The sequence below is a fragment of the Musca domestica genome, unplaced genomic scaffold, assembly GCF_030504385.1.
Source record: "Musca domestica strain aabys unplaced genomic scaffold, Musca_domestica.polishedcontigs.V.1.1 8, whole genome shotgun sequence".
Classification (NCBI taxonomy): Eukaryota; Metazoa; Arthropoda; class Insecta; order Diptera; family Muscidae; genus Musca; species Musca domestica.
Window position 1 is genome coordinate 22,843,317 of NW_026712409.1, and position 21,328 is coordinate 22,864,644.

The 21,328-nt window shown below is 33.5% G+C and overlaps 3 protein-coding genes across 3 annotated transcripts; all 3 read right to left on the minus strand.

Annotated features, from left to right (window-relative positions):
* Positions 1-1,405: 1,405 nt before the first annotated feature.
* LOC101899708 (translation initiation factor eIF-2B subunit gamma) lies at positions 1,406-4,999 on the minus strand. Its single transcript, XM_005188502.4, has 6 exons — positions 4,716-4,999; positions 4,149-4,657; positions 2,261-2,413; positions 2,016-2,192; positions 1,733-1,959; positions 1,406-1,675 (listed from the first exon to the last, which is right to left on the minus strand). Exons 1-6 carry the CDS (start codon positions 4,870-4,872, stop codon positions 1,510-1,512), a joined length of 1,389 nt encoding a protein of 462 aa, XP_005188559.1. The 5' UTR covers positions 4,873-4,999; the 3' UTR covers positions 1,406-1,509.
* A 2,341-nt stretch (positions 5,000-7,340) lies between these two features.
* LOC101900049 (KH domain-containing, RNA-binding, signal transduction-associated protein 2) lies at positions 7,341-13,211 on the minus strand. Its single transcript, XM_005188504.4, has 5 exons — positions 12,966-13,211; positions 10,445-10,934; positions 10,347-10,385; positions 9,975-10,018; positions 7,341-7,759 (listed from the first exon to the last, which is right to left on the minus strand). The coding sequence occupies exons 1-5, from the start codon at positions 13,111-13,113 to the stop codon at positions 7,650-7,652; spliced, it is 831 nt and encodes a 276-aa protein (XP_005188561.1). The 5' UTR covers positions 13,114-13,211; the 3' UTR covers positions 7,341-7,649.
* Positions 13,212-16,934: 3,723 nt separating this feature from the next.
* On the minus strand, positions 16,935-18,746 carry LOC101899432 (KH domain-containing, RNA-binding, signal transduction-associated protein 3). Its single transcript, XM_005188500.4, has 5 exons — positions 18,506-18,746; positions 17,957-18,434; positions 17,837-17,893; positions 17,659-17,753; positions 16,935-17,098 (listed from the first exon to the last, which is right to left on the minus strand). Exons 1-5 carry the CDS (start codon positions 18,648-18,650, stop codon positions 17,001-17,003), a joined length of 873 nt encoding a protein of 290 aa, XP_005188557.1. The 5' UTR covers positions 18,651-18,746; the 3' UTR covers positions 16,935-17,000.
* Between the last annotated feature and the right edge of the window lie 2,582 nt (positions 18,747-21,328).

A 21,328-nucleotide genomic window follows, 5' to 3' on the forward strand; every position in this document is an offset into this window, starting at 1 on the left:
AATTGAATTAGAAAAGTACACTCTTTAAGGGGGAAATGATTTTAGTTTTACCGGAAACAAACTTTTGTATGCTTTACCAAGCGGTGTAAGTGATACAACAAAATACCCATCCTTTGCAAAAACTCAAACTTAGTCGCCTGCATTGTTTTTTTGTGTGAAAGTTAGCTGCTCGTTCAAAAACAAACTTCCAAATTCGAAAACTTATGGAAAAATTAAAATAAAACCTGTAAATGCTTCCAAAAAGACAATCTAACTATTAAAGGATGTTTACCAAAGAGATTTTGAAGGCCTTTTACAGAATTTTAAACTAGGTCCTTGAAGAGAAATTAAAGCCATTTCTATAAATCTTAAAATGCTTATATCTATAAAAGATTTTTCTATCTTTGAAAGACTTTAAGGTTTTTATATCTTTAGGAGACAGAATTCCTATACAAGAAATTTAGAACGGAAGACTTTTCACAGCTCTTCTATAGAAGGTCTTTAACAGGTATTCAGAAAAATGCCTCCGAAAGCTCTTTTAACTGCTCTTCGGCTTCTTTGGGCTCTCAAAAGCTTTTCTACAAAAGGCCTTATATTTTCTATTGGTCTTCAACTGCTCTTCTTTGAAAAGCCTTCAAGAATTCATCTATAGAAAGACTACAAGCTCTTCCGATTTTAGATATAATAAATTGATTATAATTTTACTCACATACATACTTTGAAAAAAATGTATAATAAAAAGATATATTAAACCGAAAATGTAAAATTGGTTGGAATAGAATTGGTGTTATTACCAGAAACAAAAACATTAAAAGGTACTTTAGTGTTGAATTGTGATCATCATCTGATTTGTGAATTGCTTCTGTCACATTCTTGTTTTGCTATTGCATCATACAGCCTTAAGTTCGTTTTCACAGAGCATTTAAAAAAATAAAATATAATTGAATAGCTCACATCAATGTAATGATTAGTGTATCCGTTGAAAACCAGTTTAGATAGTAGTAGAAGAATGCAGGTAGATGCATCAACAATTGTGAACATTGATATGCCAAAAATATTATAAAATATGTTCAAATATAAATAGATTTTAATATAATTTCTTATACGATGCGGTTCTGAGGTTGATATGGTATGTGATTTTCAACAAATTTCACTAATTTAAACAATTTTTCATTCCACAGTTTGAATTCCAAATTTTAATTCCAAATTTTTGAAAGCTTATTGAACCAGCAACTTTTTTGATGGGCTTACCTATATCATTTTATCATGGATAGTAGATACTTTTGTATTTTTTTCTATCCCATTTTTAAAAACTCCATTTGACAATTCTTTGACATCCCTATAGTTTTCTTTAAAATTTCTTCAAACTTTATATCCAATTCCGTCTATGTAATTCACATTTGATGCAAATATATACAAATACATGTAATTACAAAAATTGTACAAACAAATTTTATTCTTGTAATGTTCTCTTTCAAGATGTTTATATCTTCCTTCAAAACGTTTAACACTTAAAAAACCAATATTTTATTACTGTATATCAATTTCCATGTAACCATCGGCATGTGTTAAATGTTTTGCCTCCAATTGTGATCCTTCGTCCACAATGAAATTGGCACCAACTAAACAATTTTTCAGTTTTGTACCCTTCTTGACAACGGCCTTTGGACCAATAATACAGTTATCGATATTACATCTGCAAAAAAAAAAACAATTAAGGAAAATGTACTAAAAATATTTTGAATAATCGTACCCCTCCTCCACAATTGCATGGGCCATAATCAGCGATTTATTAACAATATTCTTGGGATTAATAAAGCAATTTGGACCGAATACACTGAAATTCAGTGAAGTCTTTTCCGAGAGTTTGGCATTATCAGCCACGGCAATTTCTTTAGTCTGTGTTGAGTTGACAACAGCATTGGGGGAAACTAAAGGCAATTCCAAGCCACCACAAAGTATAGGCCAAATAGATGAGAGCTAATGGAAACGCACAATGAAATCAATTTAAATAATCGAACAATCGATTCCTTTACCTTTTGATTAATGGCAAAGAATGACAGCGTCGTGTTGACTCGCACACCAATTGCTTCTTTTGGAGCCTCCAGGGCATAACATCTCAAAATATCACCATTATACAGGGGTTTTGTTCGATTATCATTGAAGAGAGTTGTTTTGAATATTTGTTGTTCCAAATTTGATTGTGGTATAAACTGAAATGGTAGAAAGAATAGTTTGATATAAAAATATAGAGATCAATATTTCTCTGTGCATTACTTACATCGAAAATGTTATCACCTTGTTTGGTTCCCAGGCCCAATTCAGACTGTGTATCGGATACAGGATTTGTTGTCGAGTGACCACTTGCTTTGGCCATTTGTTTTTTAATTAAATATGGCAAAAATTCACCCTTCAGGGTGGAGAAATTTTCATTCTGCAAAAAAAAAAAAAAAATATACTTGAATTAGGAATTCTCAAGTTACTATTCATACCGATTAAGTTGGATGATCTAAAGTAGTACAACTGTCATACGACAAAAGACATGGATATAAAGTTAATGACAATGGAATTAGCAACAATATTAGCGCTATTTTGTCTGCTAACAAGGCACATTAGCGCATCGATAAGTGAAAGTGTTTAAGTCGACATTCTGGGCATTTAAAAGGCAGCGGAGGCCATGGAAGTCATTAAAAGTATCATTAGAAAGGCGATACCTATACATGTCAGTAGTCAAAGACCGGGTACCAAAAACTAGAAAATCCTCCAAGTTTGTTCTGGTTTTGAAACATACTATTTTTCTATGTTTGGGAATGAAGCGACATATAAACTACCTAGTGAGGCTCAAACCATCAATTATTGGAAGCAGACGACACTTGAAATAGGCCTACCATGGGCACTATTATGGTTGATAGTTGGGAAAATACTTTAATGTTTTTTTTTAGAAAATGGACCCCAATCCCATCATTAGCTTTCTCAAAGACTTTATATCGATTTGACAAAAAAACCTCTATGTACTAACAAGTAAAAAAGCTGTAAGTTCGGCCGGGCCGAACTTTGAATACCCTCCACCATTTGGAACGAATTTGGCAATTCTCAAAAACAATAAAAGCCATTAAAAATTCTGTTAAAATCTTAAAAATACCGAATGTAGGGTCTATAGGACGACATGGACCTGCATAGGTAATTTTTGTCATAAGCCATTAGAATATTCAAATTTGAAAATTAAAAAAAAATTGGTGAATAATGTAGCTAAAATCATCAAAATCCCGAATATCGGGAGGTACTTTTATATGGGGTCTATACGAAGACGTGGACCTGCACAGACAATTTTCCGACGTAGGCTGTAGTATCCATTACGAACTTCAAATACCAAATTTAAAACAATTCCGGTGAATAATGTCGCTAAAATCATCAAAATACCGAATATCGGAAGGTACCGTTATATGGGAGCTATACGAAGACGTGGATCTGCACAGACAATTTTCTGACGTAGGCTGTAGTATCCATTACGAACTTCAAATACCAAATTTAAAACAATTCCGGTGAATAATGTCGCTAAAATCATCAAAATACCGAATATCGGGAGGTACCGTTATATAGGGGCTATACAAAGACGTGGACCTGCACAGATAATTTTCTGTCTTAGGCTGTAGTATCCATTACCAACTTCAAATACCAAATTTAAAACAATTCCGGTGAATAATGTCGCTGAAATCATCAAAATACCGAATATCGGGAGGTACCGTTATATGGGGGCTATACGAAGACGAGGACCTGCACAGACAATCTCCTGTCATAGACTGTAGCATCCATTTCGAACTTCAAATACCAAATTTGAAACAATTCCGATGAATATTGACGTTAAAATCATCAAAATACCGAATATCGGCAGGTACCATTATATGAGGGCTATACCAAAACGTGGAACTACATGGCCCATTTTCAATACCAAAAATTCTGCAGACATAATATACATTTCAGTAAAATTTTATCAATCTACTTTAATTCCTTCTGGAACTAGAGTGATTTCCACAGCGATGTCCGTCCATCGCTATCGACATAGAATGTTATGCTGATCAAGAATATATATACTTTGTGGGGTCAAAAATGTATATTTCGAGGTGTTACAAACGGAATGACAAACTTAATATACCCTCCATACCACTTACCTGTTTCAAAAACTCCAATACCCATTTCTTCATAACATAAATATGAGAGTCTGTCATCCTTGAATATATTGTCATTTTACCGTTCTTCCTCAGCAAGTGGGCATTAACACTCATCACCTCTTCGAAATCACTTGCGGAGGCCAGAAACAGTAAACGTCTAGTTTCCGGATGTATGCCAATCAAATCTCTCTCCGGTTTATGTTTTGTCTTGGGACCTGGCAACGTAACATCCGATTCAAAACCACTTTTGAACAACAAAGCCGTAAATGAGGCATCATGTTGACGGAATTTGTTAATTAAAGGAAACAAACTGACATTGGAAACAATGTCACAGCTGAGGACTAGGAAGTCCGATTGAATCTTATCGTGAATATAACGCAAACTGTCGGCAGTACCGAAATCACTGTCTGTGGGAATGCTAACAAAATCCAGTTTCATTTTTAGCGATGTCTTCTCCAGAGCCAATTGGATTTCGCTGCGTTCACTTTCCAAGACAATGATTATGACCTCTAGAATGAATTTTATTTCGGATTAACTCATATTTTATTCAAACCATTTGCCACATACCTTGGAAATTATGCGTTTGCAGCAGATTTAGTGGGTACCACAACAAGGGGTATGGACCAACTGGAAGAAGACATTTGGGAGTCTTTCCCAATACTTCGGGCAGACGAGTACCACGTCCCGCAGCCAAGACAACAGCCTGAAATTCTTGTGTGACCATTTTTCTATTGTTTCAGTCAAGGTTCTCCCAATTGTTAAATCCCAACACCACCGTTCGAAAAGTATGCAATTCTTCACACGTCGGCCAAAATGTCAAAATCAGCTGTTTGTTTTGTTTTCTTCTGGTGCGTTGCCAATTGTTATTTAGACAACAATTATCAATGCAAGTCCGGCAACGCAGCAGAGGTCTTCGCGGCAACAGCGTTGACAATTGAATATATAGACAACGGAATGTTGTTTTCTTTTTATCCAGATGGCTCTTAGCACGCTTTTGCATGGCCAGTCGACCTACACAAATTCGAAACACACATTTACTGGTTGAGTGACTTCATTTTTATACCCTCCACAATACACAGTATGGAGGGTATAATAAGTTCGTCATCCCTTTTTTAACTCATCGAAATAATTGCATAAAATTTCATTCTAAAATCAAAAATCAAGCACAGATCAGTCTTTTGCCCGCAGACTGGGCTATATCGGACCTCGATATCGTATAGCCCCCATATAACGGTACCCGCCGATATTCGGTGTTTTGATGATTGCAGCCAAAATTTTCAATTAAACTGTCTGAAAATCCACGAAAGGAGTTCCTTCTGAGCACTTTACCCCCTGGAAGAGAAATGTCTATATAGGTCCACGATATCGTATAGCCCACATACAACGGTACCTCCCGATATTCGGTATTTTGATGATTTTAGCGACATTATTGTTGTTTCAAATTTCGTATTTAGAGTTCGTAATGGGTGCTTCAGCCTATGACAACAAATTGCGTTTGCAGGCCCCTGTCTTCGTATAGCCACCATATAACCGTATCTCCCAATATTCGGTATTTTGATGATTTCCACATTATTCACCGGCGTTGTTTGAAATTTCGTATTCAGAGTTCGATTTTAGGTACGTTATTTACCGGAATTATTTCAAATTTCGTATTTGAAGTTGGTAATAGGTACTCTAGCCTATGGCATCCGCATCTTCGTATAAGCCCCCATTTGACGGTACCTTCCGATACTCAACATTTTCATGATTTCTGTGACAAAGCCTCACCACCGACAAATTTTTAAGATGTTTTTTTGGTCGTAATTTTAAAGCGAATTACCGTAAAATGATAGTTTGCAAACATCCTTGCAAAGTTCTATGTATATAGGTTTAAGTTTTGGGATAGTTGGGTCATATTTTTCACCAATAACAGAAAACATTCTTCGTATAGGCTATGGTGCAATAAGGAGGTAGAACAGCTTCGTAAAACTAAAGAAGTACAGCCCTGAGGCTATGCCCGCTTCCTGTCAAATTTCCATACAAACAAGTTATTTTTCATACATTCAATATTTTTCCTCATTTTTAATATCACTTAAACAGCGGGAAAAATTAATTAAATGCCTGCATCTTCTTTCAAACATATGATCTAAAAAGTTACATATTTCATTATATGGTAAAACTGGCGAATAAATTTTATGCGCCTCTCGCAATGTACGCGTCTCCCATTCATTGATTTTGAAAATATTCTGTTTTTAATTTTCAAAACAATAAATACATACACAAAATTGACATAAGTCGGGCACACTTAGAAACAAATTGTAATCAACTGATAGCTCTACCTTACCTTTTTATTGTACCATGGTATAGTACTCATATTGCAGTACCAACAATTTTTTTTTTTTTTTGAAAATTTCTATCGACATAAAATATATATGCATCTTCAATACTGTGAACAGTTCGGCCTGAGCGAACTTAACTGCTTTTTACTTGATTGAGTTAAAAACTAAAATTTTAAAAACTTATAAAATAACTCCCATGTCTAACTTCCATGGAAAACAATAATACACAAGAAATATGATTTGTTTTTTTTTTTTTTTTTTTATTATACTTTATTTCGAAAAATACATTTTAATACATTCAAAATATTAATTTAAAACTAGATTGACTTACCGATGTAGTAGCAGATTCCTTGAGTGCCATGATAAGAGAAATAATACATTGCATCAAAGGAAAAGGCAACTCTGTATCGTATTAGTAGGGAACTCTGGAATTTTTTAGAAAGTCTAGAAATTTAGAATTTTTTTATGGTTAATGCCAATTTCAACTTTTTCAGGTATGAGATGTTATCAATCGATGAATTTTAAAAATGGCGATAGTTTCAACTTTTTTCGCTATCTGTTTTTTTTTAGGTATAAAGAATTTGATTGAAATAATGAGAAAACAGAGTCCAAAATAATTGTTCATTCAAATTATTATTATACTATGTTTCTTTTATGCTTTTTTTCTAAATTTTGCATCGATATTCGATATTTTTCATCCCATACGTGATTTGTTTTACAAACTATTTTCTTTCATTATGGTTTTATTTTCCTCATATTTATTTATTAGATATTATAAAGAATTTGCAGTTAGCTTCCTTGGATACCAATGTTAATTTTTAATTTTATATTTATATAATATGAACTTATTCGATTCTTATATTATATAGAGAAGTTTTCATTTTTAAGTATTTTTATATTTTAGTTCTGCAATTTATTGCGGTTATATTTTTATATAACGTATTTTTGTTCCTTATGCATTAAAAATATTTTTTATATATTAAATAATATAGATTTTATAAATTTAATTATTATTTGTTAGCAGACTTTAATCTGCTTCTTTAATATCGCTTTATAGGTATGTATACGATTGTTGTTAAATATCATCGTAGATTTTTTTTATTCCAATTGTGATTTTATTTCAGTTTCTTATGTTATAGAGGTTTTTGCGTCTCATTATATTGTTTTATAGATCGTTAGGTTTTTATGGATTTGCTTTGGGTTTGAATGGTGAATTCCTGGCATATGGTTGCTTACGTATGTTTTTATATCTTGGAACAATTGGTGCTGTTTCGGTCCGTTTTATTTGTTTCTCTAAAATTATTTAAAATTTATGTTATTCATTTTTTAATAATGTTTTATGGAAATATTATTTATATATGGGGTTTATAGTAAGTATTATAATTATATTTTAATTTATTAGACAGATTTGTCAATATGCAGTGTGGTTCATCATATCAGATATGTTGGCTGAGGTGGAACTTTCATATTATTCTCTTAGAAACTCAAGTTTTACTAAAATGTTGCTTTTATATTTTTTCTGAAACCCCAAAGCATTACAAATTTTAGTGCAGAAATAAGTAATTGGTCTAGCCTCTCAATCCTTCCAAAACATAACTTTAGAAAAATAGTTTAAAAATAGAAATTTATTTCTAAGTTGAAATTTGTTGAAGTTATTTTGAAAAACAATTTGGGAAACTAGATAAAATAATAATAAAGGTAGAAGTACAAAGCAGATATTTTTTATTCGCTTAAGTCATTGGCATCTTCGTTTAAGAACAAAAGAGCGTGGGTTATGTAGGGAGATGACACAGTAAAAAAACTTGTTCTATAGGGTGAAATAAAAAAACTGCAACGAACTTCAGACTGCTGTAATTGCTAAGCCACTCGTCCGACAGCTGTTAAAATTATTCCAGTGACAGCTCATTATATTGTTTACAAGCGTACAAAAGCATTTTGTGAGAATTTCCCAGAAAAAAAATTATTCACCATTATCGCGTAAAAATTGTGAATATTTGTTCGCATGACAATTGTGAATCCCCATTACCAAAATTAATATAATTATAATTTCTTTTTGTGAACTTTTGTGAAAAAAAGTAATGATTGCATTTTTGGGAATGGTGAATCTTTTTTTTGGGAAAATTTATTACGCGATAAGGTGGAATTGAAGCGTGATAGTGTGATTTCATTATATTTGGCTGGAGAACCACCAGAGATTGAAACCCGCGTTGCAGTGGCCGAAAGCTGAGCTGAACATATCGCAATATTTCATTCGCAAATATTGAAAAATGAGCTCGGGATAAAGCCCTAGAAATTCCAAAAAGTTCAAGAACTTACACCGCAACAGAAAGAAAATAGACTAAAAAGAGCTAGGGAGTTGCTTCGCTTGGCCGAAAACATTCGTTGTCCAGCAGTTTGTAAACAAACAAAATTATCGTGTTTACTTTCCAAAGAGACCAGCTGAAAATGTGCACCTTCGGTTGGCCACCATAACTCAAACGTGATGGTGTGGGCGCCATAATAGCCGATGGTCGCTCTCCGCTTGTATTAATCGATCGTGGCATCAGAATAAACGAATATTATCGCGAAAATATTTTGGAGGGTGTATTTAAGCCTTGGGAGCGCAAACATTTTGGCCGCAGACATAGGACTTTCCAACAGGACTCAACAACATCGCACTCAGCACGCACCACCCAGGAATTGTTACAAAATGAGACTCCTCGCTTCATTTCCAGCGCACAATGGCCACCAAAATCTTCGGATACCAATCCGTTGAACTATTGTGTCTAGAGTATTTTGGAAAGCAAGGTTGCCAATAAAAAAATACCAAAGTGTCGATCATCTCAAGCAAGCGCTTCCCGTGAATGGGCCAAAATAACGCAGATCAACATACGGGAGGGTGTGACGGTTTCATTGACCGTTTGAAGGCCATAATTCATGCCAAATGTGACCAATTCGAACAAATCTAAACTTATTCTAAAATTTGATGATATTTCCGACTTTTTTGACTTTGTTGCAGTTTCTGTTAGGCTATCTATGTGGGCATACGAAGAGAAGACTTCGCAGTAAAAGGTGACTACGTTAAAAACGCTAGATTCTACTTTTGGCCACAAACAAATATTGAAAAACGCTCGAAAAAAATACCTAACGACAACATAATTATGACGGAATATAGGTAAGGACGAGGAGTTAACATCACATGCTATTTATCGCTAGATAAAAAGTCTTATAGACAACTAGGATGGAGTTTAAAGAACTGCATCAACCGTGAGCTAAGGTACACTTAAGAGTAATCCCATTAAGTGCCTTTATACCGTTACAGGCTTCGAAAGGTTCCCTAACTCTCAATGAACTAAAGTTGGGTCTAATCTCTCCTGAAAAGGATAACAATCCGTATGGGATATTTTAAAGGCATAGCAATATTCTTCCAACAACCGAATATAAACGCGATTTTACTTGTTTTATGTTTGATCTATAATATATGTTGTTTAAGGAAATTTGGCGGAGAATTGGTACATATTGGTCTTACCTGAAAAGCTATGACTGGAGGGTGAATGGTGATCTTCTTGTTCCCTAAAAGAGAAAAAAATGTTATTTTCCACATAAACAATACTTAACAGATATTTAATGTTAAACAGGAAAAGAGCTAATATTAGGTAGGTACATTGACTTTTTGCGACCCTTTTCGGAAAGGAACAATTTATTCTTGATATAAGGTTGGTGTTGAGGTATAGCAAAACTACAGATTTACTGTTCGTTTTTATTTTACTAATATATGAATACTAAAAGGAAAAGAGATCGCATTAAGAAAAATTATTTTTACATTTCTCCTAAAATCCACCTTCTAAATATTGAACTGCAATTTCAATAAAAAAAAAAAAAAACTAAAAAGAAAACTTACTCTCTTTGACCCAGTTCTGCTAGTTTTTGGAACATCGATCTGAAAGAAAAGGAAACATTGTCATGAAGTTCAAAATTAAAAATTATTTCCCCACTTACTTGTGTGGCACAACAGGCTTGGCGCCAAATGACGTTTTCACCAATTTCGGATCGATTTCCATTAGCTCTCGATACTGTTCCTGTGAAATATCATCATTCTTATCGGGTATTATGTATTTACGAATCTCTTTCAAAGCATATGCCATGCGAGCATGTGCTTCGGCTGGTGATGCCACCGTTGATATTTCAACAAAAAGATTCTTATTCAAATGATTGTAGGCTGGATCACCGGACTGACGTAGCGCTTCCTCACGTTCTGGATCACGCATTGAATTACGACCCTTTATGGCAATGCTACAGAGTGTCTCCTGATGCAATCGCTTCAATGTATTTCCCTTGGGACCCAGAATTTTACCTTGAAAGTTAAATTTCGGATATTGTTTGACGGGTAAATAGACATTTTGTGTTAGCTTGATAGGTTTCTGTTGATACACATCGGCCTTCAGTTCTTTGCCTGGTGTACGCCCCGTGGCGTAGATTCGATCCATGGCTGTAAGTGAAACAAAAATATATTTTAGTATGGATTGGTACATAAAGTTGTTTACTAAAAAAATGGAAAATCTTAAAGGTGTCTTCTGAGATAGATATGGTGAATTTGTATCCCCCATCCAAGCGTGCCAGGAAGAACATACATAATCTAGAAAGGGAGGTCCAACGCTATAAGAGAGGCTCTCTCTCTCTATATCATGAAGCCCATCAGGCAGGTCTGAATGGCATTCATATTGATGCTATCACAGATACCATCAGGAATTGCAGGATGAATTCCGTCCTCGGAGTCCACCCCCATATCCATTGCAGCCGAAGAACGTCAACTGCCTATACAAACCAGGTTTGTTTTGACGCAATTACGCACCATCCTGAGGTGCAGTCGTCTCAATTCGTATTGGGCACGAATTGACGAAGATGTGCGTGACGTCTGGCCGGCGTGTGATACAGACCCGCACAATACGCTACACCTCTTTAATTATATCGCCAAACCTACCCAACTCACTGCAGAAGATCTCTAGTTACAGCCTATACACCATTTTTTATAGTGGCTTAATTTCTACTCAAATATCGGTAGCTGTGCTTAAACACCTCTGTTGAAAACGGTTTGAAGGAAACATTTGTTTCTTTTGCTAACATTCTATTGAGCTTTCGATCATCACTTTGGTATGCTACGTTTTAATAACACCCACGGACAATATTTCCTATTTCGATTTAGCAATCGAGGAGTGGTTGGTGAATCATTAACATCAAACTAGAGAAGCCGTATATGAATATTGACCACTTCAGATGCCCACCTTCAACGTTACATATGTGGGTGCAATATTCATACTTATAAAAACAACTAAAAAAGCTGTAGTTCGGCCAGGCCGAAATTTTAATACCATCCACCATTTTAATACCATCCACCATTTGGAACGAATTTTCCATTAAAAATTCTGTTTAAATCTTAAAAATGACGAATGTTGCCTTTATATTATGGTCTATACGATGCGAAACATGTACCTATAATCATCAAAATACAGAATACAGCGATATACCATTATATGTTGGCCATACCAAAACGTGGACCTGCACAGAAAATTTTCTGACATAGGCTGTAGTATCCATTACGAACTTCAAATAGCAAATTTGAAATAATTCCGGTGAATAATGTCGCTAAAATCATCAAAATACAGAATATTGGAAGGTACCGTTATATGTGGGCTATACGAAGACGTGGACCTGCACAGACAATTTTCTGTCTTAAACTGTAGTGTCCATTACGAACTTTAAATAGCAAATTTGAAACACTTTCGGTGAATGATGTCGCCTAAGTCACCAAAATACCGAAAATAGGGAGGTACCATTATATGGGGGCTATACGAAGACATGGACCTACATGGCCCATTTTCAGTACCAAAAGTCCTGCAGACATAATACACATTTGAGTAAATTTTTCTCAATTTACTTCATTTCGTTCGGAAGCTAGAGTGATTTCCTCAGACGGACGGAAATCACTAAATCAAGATAGAAATTTATGCTGATCAAGAATATATATACTTTGTGGGGTCTTAAATGTATATTTAAAGGTGTTACAAATGGAATGACAAACTTAATATACCCCATACTATGGGGGAGGGTATAAAAAGAACGGCGACTTAGATAGACCTCCCCAAACTTGATATCATACTGACGGCCTATTAGGTATGGATTATTTCCCTATTATTTTTTAGAAATTAATTTTGATGCGTAATAAAACTAATTTTTACTCTTCAAATCATGCTCAATTCTTTCTTCTTCGCGTATATATGTATACTGTTGTTTGTGTGTATGTTCAGCGATGCATTTACCGGTATACATACACAATTTTGTGGCTTCCCAACATTGGCTGCTTGGCTGGTGATAATGCCATAGCAGTTGATGTACATTTAATATACATATATTTTTATTATTTTATTATAAACAGCAGTTTCCTGTTCCATAGATCCATGGACGCTTCCACAAAAACTTATATATTCTACTCTAAATAGATTTTAATGGATTGATATCTTACCATCTCTTATTAATTCAGCACAAAGTGGAAATTCCTTGGGTAGGCGGGCTTCCTCCTTTCGCAGCGCTTCAATATATTCCTGGGCATATTGATTGATTTTCGGGACATAGCCTTCATTGTGTTTTTCATTTCCATTGTCATAACTCATTTTTTTTCTGTCTTCTTTCACTGACTTATTGTGGGCGATTTATAAAATAGCGACGACTTCTTCTTCGTATGAAAACTGAATCAACACTGGCAGAACTGTTGATGGTGAAATACTTGGGGTTGGAAATTTCATTAATGGTACGAAAAAGTGTACAAATCCATTAGGGATGGCAAACAAATGAATGAATGAATGTGCTGCTATTTCGTGTGAAAACTGAGTATTTCGAAAAAGATAAATAATTAAAATAAAAATAATTTAAAAAAAAAATTAAGGAAAATAAAATAAAATTACATAGTCCGATTTATACTAGGCGAGCATAGTGTCGGCAATTTTTATCGTTCTCTTTCGAACTTTCCTCTTGCATTTATAAAAGGCTATTATTTCAGCAATTTTCTTTTTCATTGTTATATTTTCTATCAGTTTTATTATTTTTATTGTAGTTTGGCCACAAAAATGCAATTTTTTACCGTTTCTATTCCCCTTACCCATAGTAGAAGAATACAGGTAGTCACATCGACACGTCTGATGGGACAATGAACTGTCAAACCAATTTTGGGATTGAAATTTTTATATGAAAAATTATTCAAATTTGTAAAAATTGTTGAAAAATACATATCATTACAACCTCCGATTCGCGTCATATAAGAAAACATATAAAAATCTACTTATATTTGAAAATGCTTTAAAATTTTTTGACATATCAATATTCCCAAGCGTTGATGCATCTACCTGTATTTTTCTACCATACCCTTTCCACACACCCCCGTTTGGGAGATATTATAAATGGTTCTGAACGGAATGGAAAGGCTAGACTAAAGCCGAGAATATATAAAACGCTTTTCACTTGTCAGCATTTCTTTTCAAAATTACACAATTGACATCTCGTTGTCAAAATGTATATCTATAATTCTCATGGTAGAAGAATACTGGTAGTCGCATTGAAACAGCTGTTGGGCAAATGAACTGTCAGACCAATTTTGGAATTGAAAATTTTGAATGAAAAATTATTAAAATTTGTAAAAATTGTTAAATAATACATATAACTTCCAATTTGTGTCGTACAAGAATACATATAAAAAACCTACTTATTTTTGACAAAAGATTTTAAAAATTGATCTGAACTGATCATTTACACGAGTTGTCAAAATAATTATTGTGATTTGAGTCATCGTGTGAAACATGGTCCAAGTCATGGTAGAAGAATATAGGTAGACGCATCGACACAGCTGCTGGGACAATGAACTGTCAAACCAATTTTGGAATTGAAAATGTTGAATGAAAAATTATATAAATTTGCAAAAACTGTTGAAAAACACGGATTATAATAACCACCGAATGAAAAATCTACTTATATTTGAAAAAACATTTAAATTATTTTGACATATAAATGCTCCCAAGCGTTGATGCATCTACCTGTATTCTTCTGCCAAGTATAAGGCCCAAAACCAAGCCATCTGACTACCAAATTTAATAGAAGAATGCATTATTGTGATTGAAATCACAATAAAAGATAAAACATGGTAGAAGAATACAGGAACGCTTGGTAATATTGGTAAATCAAAATCTTTAAAATGTTTTGTCAAAAATAAGTAGATTTTTATATGTTTTCTTATATGAAGCCAATCGGAGGTTATTATGATATGCATTATTTAAAAGAATTTACAATGTTCAATAAATTTTCATTGAAAATTTTCAATTCCAAATTTGGTTAGACTGTTCATCCTCCCAGCAGCCTACCTGCATTCTTCTACTATGAGATAAACATTATAGAACGAGAATTGATCCCAAGTTCTGCATTTTCAGTCATTTACCATCTCAGCTTTAACTGCATGAACAACAGGATCCGAGCTCTGATTTTTTATATATGTAGAAGATTTATAAATATACATTTTGATAATGAGTTGTCATTTTGAAAAAATTGTAAACATATGATTTCACGATGTTACCTTTTTAATTCTAACATGATATACAAACAAATCTGTGAGTTTTCTATGCGGTTAGATTTGACAAGAATATTACAGAAAATGCAGAGATAGACATTTACCTCTGAAAAGAATTGGATGTAGTTTAAGTACACCAAAAAATTAAAAATGAGAAATGTGGTGTAAAGGGATCTAAATGAAGTAGATTTCACCTTTTCTTCGACCCTTTGACCACAAAACTCACTCTTCTTTCCGACAAGGTACAAAAATCCTGCCATCGAATAGGGATGGTAAATCTTCATTTATTATTCGCTCTGAAAACTGTGTCTGTCGAATTAAGTAGAGTGTTAAATAATTAAGCGAATAGAGAGCAGTGCAAGTCCCGTGTGAACTTGGTATAAGGGAACGCCTTCCGAATAAAACGCGCAAAAGTTGAAGATAATCACACGTAAAGGATCACCTGGATGGACACCAGTCATACATAGTATTCCAAAAAAACTACCTAACAAGTTCGAACAAAGCTATTTAGATTTGAATCAGACGCCAGTCATACATAGTATTTTCTAGAAAGGAGCTCAACACATGTTTCTTGAGGTAGGGTGATACCTCCGAAATTATTCTTTCTAGGTTTCATAAATTGTACAACACCCAAACGGTATAGATTCCGTTTATTATGTAGGTTATGGTACGATTATGACGTCCAGTCGTATATGTGTATAAAGTTGAAATCGAAATGATCGAGTTTAGAGTCCATTTCCATGCGAAGAACATGAAGATATCTATGACGAAATCAACGGTACTACACTTTACCACGTAAACTGTAGGAATCTGAATGAGTTTTATTTACATTTTCTTTGGACTAGTCACCTTTAAAAAGGAAAACTCTGGTCTTTATGGACATAAAACTTTAAAGTAGATTTGTGTAAGAGAATCTTCAAATGATGTTCTTTAGAGAGTAGGGCTCATGAGGTCCATAACTAACTCTTACGTTCTACGGGTATTTCAACAAGGTTTTTTTCTACCTTTAGCAGATTTCCTATAAAAATAAGAACAGGTATTCCATAGATAGAAAACATCTGACCAAGTCTTTTGTAGATTAAACATGTTTCAACAGGTCTTTTAGATGTAGAACGAACCCCTGTCTAAACCAAGACTTAAATACGTAAAATTTTGACAAAACTCATTTCGAGAAAATGGCTTGTGGCTATAATATGTAGAGGAACAGATCATGCCTATGTATGTTAATAGTAAAAATTCAAGTGTAGAGCAGCATGACAAATAAATGCTCTGTTCCAGAACCTGCAATAATTTACTAGTTTTGTCATATTTTCGATATCATAAAGGAAAAATCGGTTATTGTAGTAAAGACTTTTAAATTCTTGCAGTTCTGGAACAGATAAAACATTTACACCAGACCAAATATATGGCCACAAATTGTACTCCATTAACGTTAAAACGTAATATAATATCGACTGAGCGGTTAAAATCAATTAATATTGGTAACTATGTTTTTATGACATCATAACAACAGAATTATATCCACCTAGTATCAATATTTTGAGTCTGCAATGTCCCGCTTCTGTCCTTGTAAAAAATTCAAGAGATCTTCTAAGCGGTAATGTTTTTTTTTTTTTTTTCAAAATCTATTGATATATCTTACATATTTAAATCATTTAAATTCATTCATTTATATTTTATTGTATATTCTTTTATTTTCATATGTTTTACAATTATCAGATTTAAAGTTATATTATTTATCCCATTATCAATTATGTTATTTTTGTGGTTGCAATAGTCATACAAAATTATATTATTATTTTATTGTTAATATGAATATTTAGGCTCTCAATGGGTGGAACATTACATATTTTGAAACAACATACAGTGTTGCTTCGCGCGTTTGTGTTTTTTTTTTTTTTTTGTTTTTATGCAAAATTGTCAATGTTCAAATTTACGGGAGTCCTCTTACTTTTTATACATTGAAAAAGACTGGTAGGGTCTTGGGCGATATTCTTTTCTGTCATGAAATGGTGATGGTTCTGGTGGACGTCTTGGTGCTGGAGCTATAAATAATTGTTTAGTTAAATTTATATGGTTATTATTTATTTTTAATAATTATTTTTTATTCTTATATTATTTATTTCTTGTTGATTACAATTTATGTTTTATCCATAACTTATGTTTTACTGAAACCATTCAGGCCAATAAATATTCGTTACAAAATCCTAAGTAAAACGTAGCACTAACTAGTACACTAGTACCCAGAATATACACAGAATATTGAATTCAATATTTTCTTCAATTTAATTCTACAAATTAAATATTCCTTGGATTTATTGGTATCACGCAAAAGGTATTTAAATACAGAAAATAAGTATATTTTATTTCTCTTTCCTTTTCGGACGGGATTTTTATTGTTTTAATGGAAAATACTTAAACGCTACCAACTGGTTCTAAATATGAAATAAAAAAAAAAATACTATACTTAGGTATGTTTAAACAAAAGAATGACATGCAAAATTCTACAAAATGTTAACGTTTACCTTGACATTTTAATTTTTTCGAACAAATCTTTTTTGTTGTAAATTAAGATTACTTGAATTTCGAAAAAACATAAACTTACCTCTATAAGCTCCTGCAGATCTAGATGAAATTGGTGGCGGTGGTGGAGGAACCGGTGTTGCATAGTGTGGTTCATATTCATCATAGTCATCATATCTACGAAAAATAAGTAATTTTACATGCATTATTTCATAAGTTATCTTCGCAACCAAATGGTGGACTGACCTAAAGATACTTACTCAGTTCCATGATAACCTCTGTAGCTCTCATGACCTCCGAATTTGCCTAAAACTGACCTAAACCACAATTCAGCTTTAAGTATTATAACAAAATAACTCTATACATGATTTACATCTTACCTATATGCAATGGGTGGCTTTCCCCTGGCATATTCTGGATGCATTTGCATTAGTTCACGATATTGTTCCTGAGAAATCTCATCATTTTTATCCGGTATAATATATTTACGTATCTCGGCCAGGGCATAACCTATGCGGTTATATGCTTCGGCTGGTGGTGCCACAGTACTTATTTCCACAAATAAATTCTTGTTGAGATGATTAAATGCTGGATTTCCAGATTGTCGTAGGGCTTCTTCCTTTTCTTCATCGCGCATACTGGAACGACCTTTAATGGCAATGTGACACAATGTCTCCTGATTCAATTTCTTGAGACTGTGACCTTTGGGTCCAATTAGTTTGCCAACGAAATTAAACTTGGGAAATTGTTTCACCGGTATGTGGACATTTTGTGTTACCTTTATGGGCAACTGTTTGTACACATCGGCCTGTAATTCCTTGCCGGGTATACGTCCCGTAGCATAGATACGATCAATGGCTGTTGGAATTAAAAAAGTACCGAGTAAAGAAAAGATAATTTGTGGCGCGCTGACCTATCCATACACATACCATCATCAATTACTTGAGCACACAGCGTGAATTCTTTAGGCAATCGAGATTTTTCCGCTAACAAATCATCAATGTACTTCTGGGCCACATCATTTATTTTCGGAGTAAACGCCTCGTAATATGATTCACCACCGCCTTGTGACATTTCTTTTAGGAATTTTAAATTGTTAAGGATCCTTATTAATTCTCTTTTAGATGCGTCGTCCCGGAATGAACTAGTTCAATTAAAAGATGCATTAAAATGAGATTCGTTCCGGAAAAACAAGTGTGATTGAACTATTCATTAAACTGAGCGCAGGAACTAGTTCTGGGTTTCATTTCCCTTTAGAGAATAAAAAAATACATTAGAAAAATAAGAATTATGAATGTAAAATATGTAATTAATTGTTGAAAGTATAATTGGCTAAAGGTAAGAATGCATACAACGCTTAAGTCATCGGCTGGCTTCTTTGCAAGGTAGAAGAATATAGGTAGATGCATCAACGCTTGGGAACATCGATATGTCAAAAGTTTTAAAATGTTTTATCAAAAATACGTATATTTTTAAATACTTTCTTATACGACACAAATTGGAGGTTGTTATAACATAAATTTTTCAACATTTTTTATAAATTTCAATAATTTTCCTTCAACATTTTCAATTTCAGAATCGGGTTGACAGTTCATCGTCCCAGCAGCTGTGTCCATGCGACTACCTGTATTCTTCAACCATGCTTCTTTGTAAAAGAGCAAAAGGACATAGGGTGAACAAGTTTAAATTATGGACCGAAATAGAACTAAGTCGTCCTAAACCTCCTTTGTTCTTTTACGAATAAAAAACAGTTCTCATATGTGTGTACACATGGTAAAATTAAGATGGTAAAGTCATTTCAAATAAGCATTCCCACGTCTGCATTTTCTGTAATTTACCTTGTCAAATTTCACTGCAAAGAAAGCAGGTTCCCATCTTTGATTTGTGTATGTACAATGGATTTAAAAATAAACATTTTGACAATGAGATGCTGTCAAAAAATTATTTAAAAAAATTGTAAACATATGATTACCGTCTTAATTCTACCATTTGTATACAATAGATTTATAAATATATATATATTGACAATGAAATGCTGTCAAATGAATAAAAAAAATAAACACGTGACGTGATTTTCTAAATTTTACGATAGTTACTATATTCAACATACAAAAAATAAATTGTTCAATTATTAATGTTGAAAAGGTTCAACCTTGTAAATTTTGTATGCCTGACGTATTTGGTTAAAATTCATTTAAATACGGGTGAAAAATAGAGCGCATATTTGTCTGGCTTCTTCCTAGATGAACCAAGGAGTTTTAGGTTGACTCACTTCGATTTTGGCCCTAGGTTCCTTTGTTCATTTCCGAAGAAGCCAGCCATATAAGCGCTATAAGTATTCCCGCCTTTAAACTTGTTTGGTGAAAAACGTCAACCGAGTACGTCAAATGTTAGGTAACGCTGTAAATTTGAAACATTTTGTAATACATCAAATCAAAATCCACTGAATTTGAGAGTCCTTATCATTTGACGGAAAATTACAATTGGAATACACTCGATTTAGTAAGTGTAAACGTACTTTTAACCCACATTATCAGGATTTATTGATTAGCCTGGATTTATTCGACCTGTGTGGGTTTTTGAGTTGCCGACAAATATCGGTAAAATGAAAACAAAGAAATATGAATGAAAATTGTTTATTATAGTTGGCAGAACTTTTGCTATCGGTAGACTTAATTTCGGACGCTTCATTTTGGTAATTACTGAAAATATAAGCAAAAAATTAAAAAATTCTAAGGCTGGAAATACATAAAGCGCATATTTGGCTGGCTTAAGTCATCGGCTGGCTTCTTCGTAGATGAACAAAGGAGTTTTAGGTTGACCTAGTTCGATTTTGGCTCCTTTGTTCATTTCCGAAGAAGTCAGGCACATAAGTGCTTTATATATTCCATGGTAGAAGAATATAGGTAGACGCATCGACGTAGTTGCTGGGATAATGAACTGTCAAACTAATTTTGGAATTGAAAATATTGAATTAAAATTATTTCAATAAGTAAAAATTATTGAAGAGCGCGAATTATAATAACCTTCGAATGGCGTCGTATAAGAAACATATAAAAATCTACTTATATTTGAAAAAAACATTTAAAATTTTTTGACATAGCAATGTTCTCAGGCGCTGATGCATCTACATGTATTCTTCTATCATGGTATATTCCCACCTTAAATATTTTTGTCGATTACCTAAAAATTGAGTTAGAGAATCCCACTTCTATTTTCTGATGAAAATAGGGCTCGCTGTGATCGAAAAACTACATGTGTTTCACCACTGAAATGTAGTCCATATATCACACGATACATATCGAAAAGTTGACACTACATATGTAAAACCCTTTTCGTCTGAGAGCAGCGGAAGTCAGTAAAAACCTTGTTCTATGCGTTCTCGCCTTTAGAGAATCCCAGATCCAATTTATACCGATCTAATTTAACTTCATTGAAAACAGGTTTTATCTCTGAGGTTAGCATTTTAAATCATTAAAAGAATGAAAATATAATGGAAATTGAAAAAAAATGCTTGTAAAGCTTTAAACATTTACACAATTTTTTTAATTAGTATTATGTTCTTTATAAATGTATTAATTTCAAATTTTCATAGAACTGGGATCAAGGCCCTGGGGTGAATTTAAGGATTTAACAAATCGAGTGGATTTAGGAATGTATCTATGCAGATGTTTTTAGAAGACTTTACCAACATCATTTATTATAAATGTCACAAAAAAATACCTTATCATTTAATGCGACATTGTTTTCGC

Coding starts and splice junctions, on each gene's coding strand:
- LOC101900049 (XM_005188504.4), bottom strand. CDS start 13,113: ATGAGTTATGACAATGGAAATGAAAAACACAATGAAGGCTATGTCCCG. Junction 10,935..12,965: donor TGCTGAATTAATAAGAGATG/GTAAGATATCAA, acceptor TTTCACTTACAG/CCATGGATCGAATCTACGCC. Junction 10,019..10,346: donor GCAGAACTGGGTCAAAGAGA/GTAAGTTTTCTT, acceptor TTTCTCTTTTAG/GGAACAAGAAGATCACCATT.
- LOC101899708 (XM_005188502.4), bottom strand. CDS start 4,872: ATGGTCACACAAGAATTTCAGGCTGTTGTCTTGGCTGCGGGACGTGGT. Junction 2,193..2,260: donor AAGGTGATAACATTTTCGAT/GTAAGTAATGCA, acceptor CTACCATTTCAG/TTTATACCACAATCAAATTT. Junction 1,676..1,732: donor CATGCAATTGTGGAGGAGGG/GTACGATTATTC, acceptor TTTTTTTTGCAG/ATGTAATATCGATAACTGTA.
- LOC101899432 (XM_005188500.4), bottom strand. CDS start 18,650: ATGTCACAAGGCGGTGGTGAATCATATTACGAGGCGTTTACTCCGAAA. Junction 17,754..17,836: donor AGAGGTTATCATGGAACTGA/GTAAGTATCTTT, acceptor TATTTTTCGTAG/ATATGATGACTATGATGAAT. Junction 17,099..17,658: donor ATCTGCAGGAGCTTATAGAG/GTAAGTTTATGT, acceptor AATTATTTATAG/CTCCAGCACCAAGACGTCCA.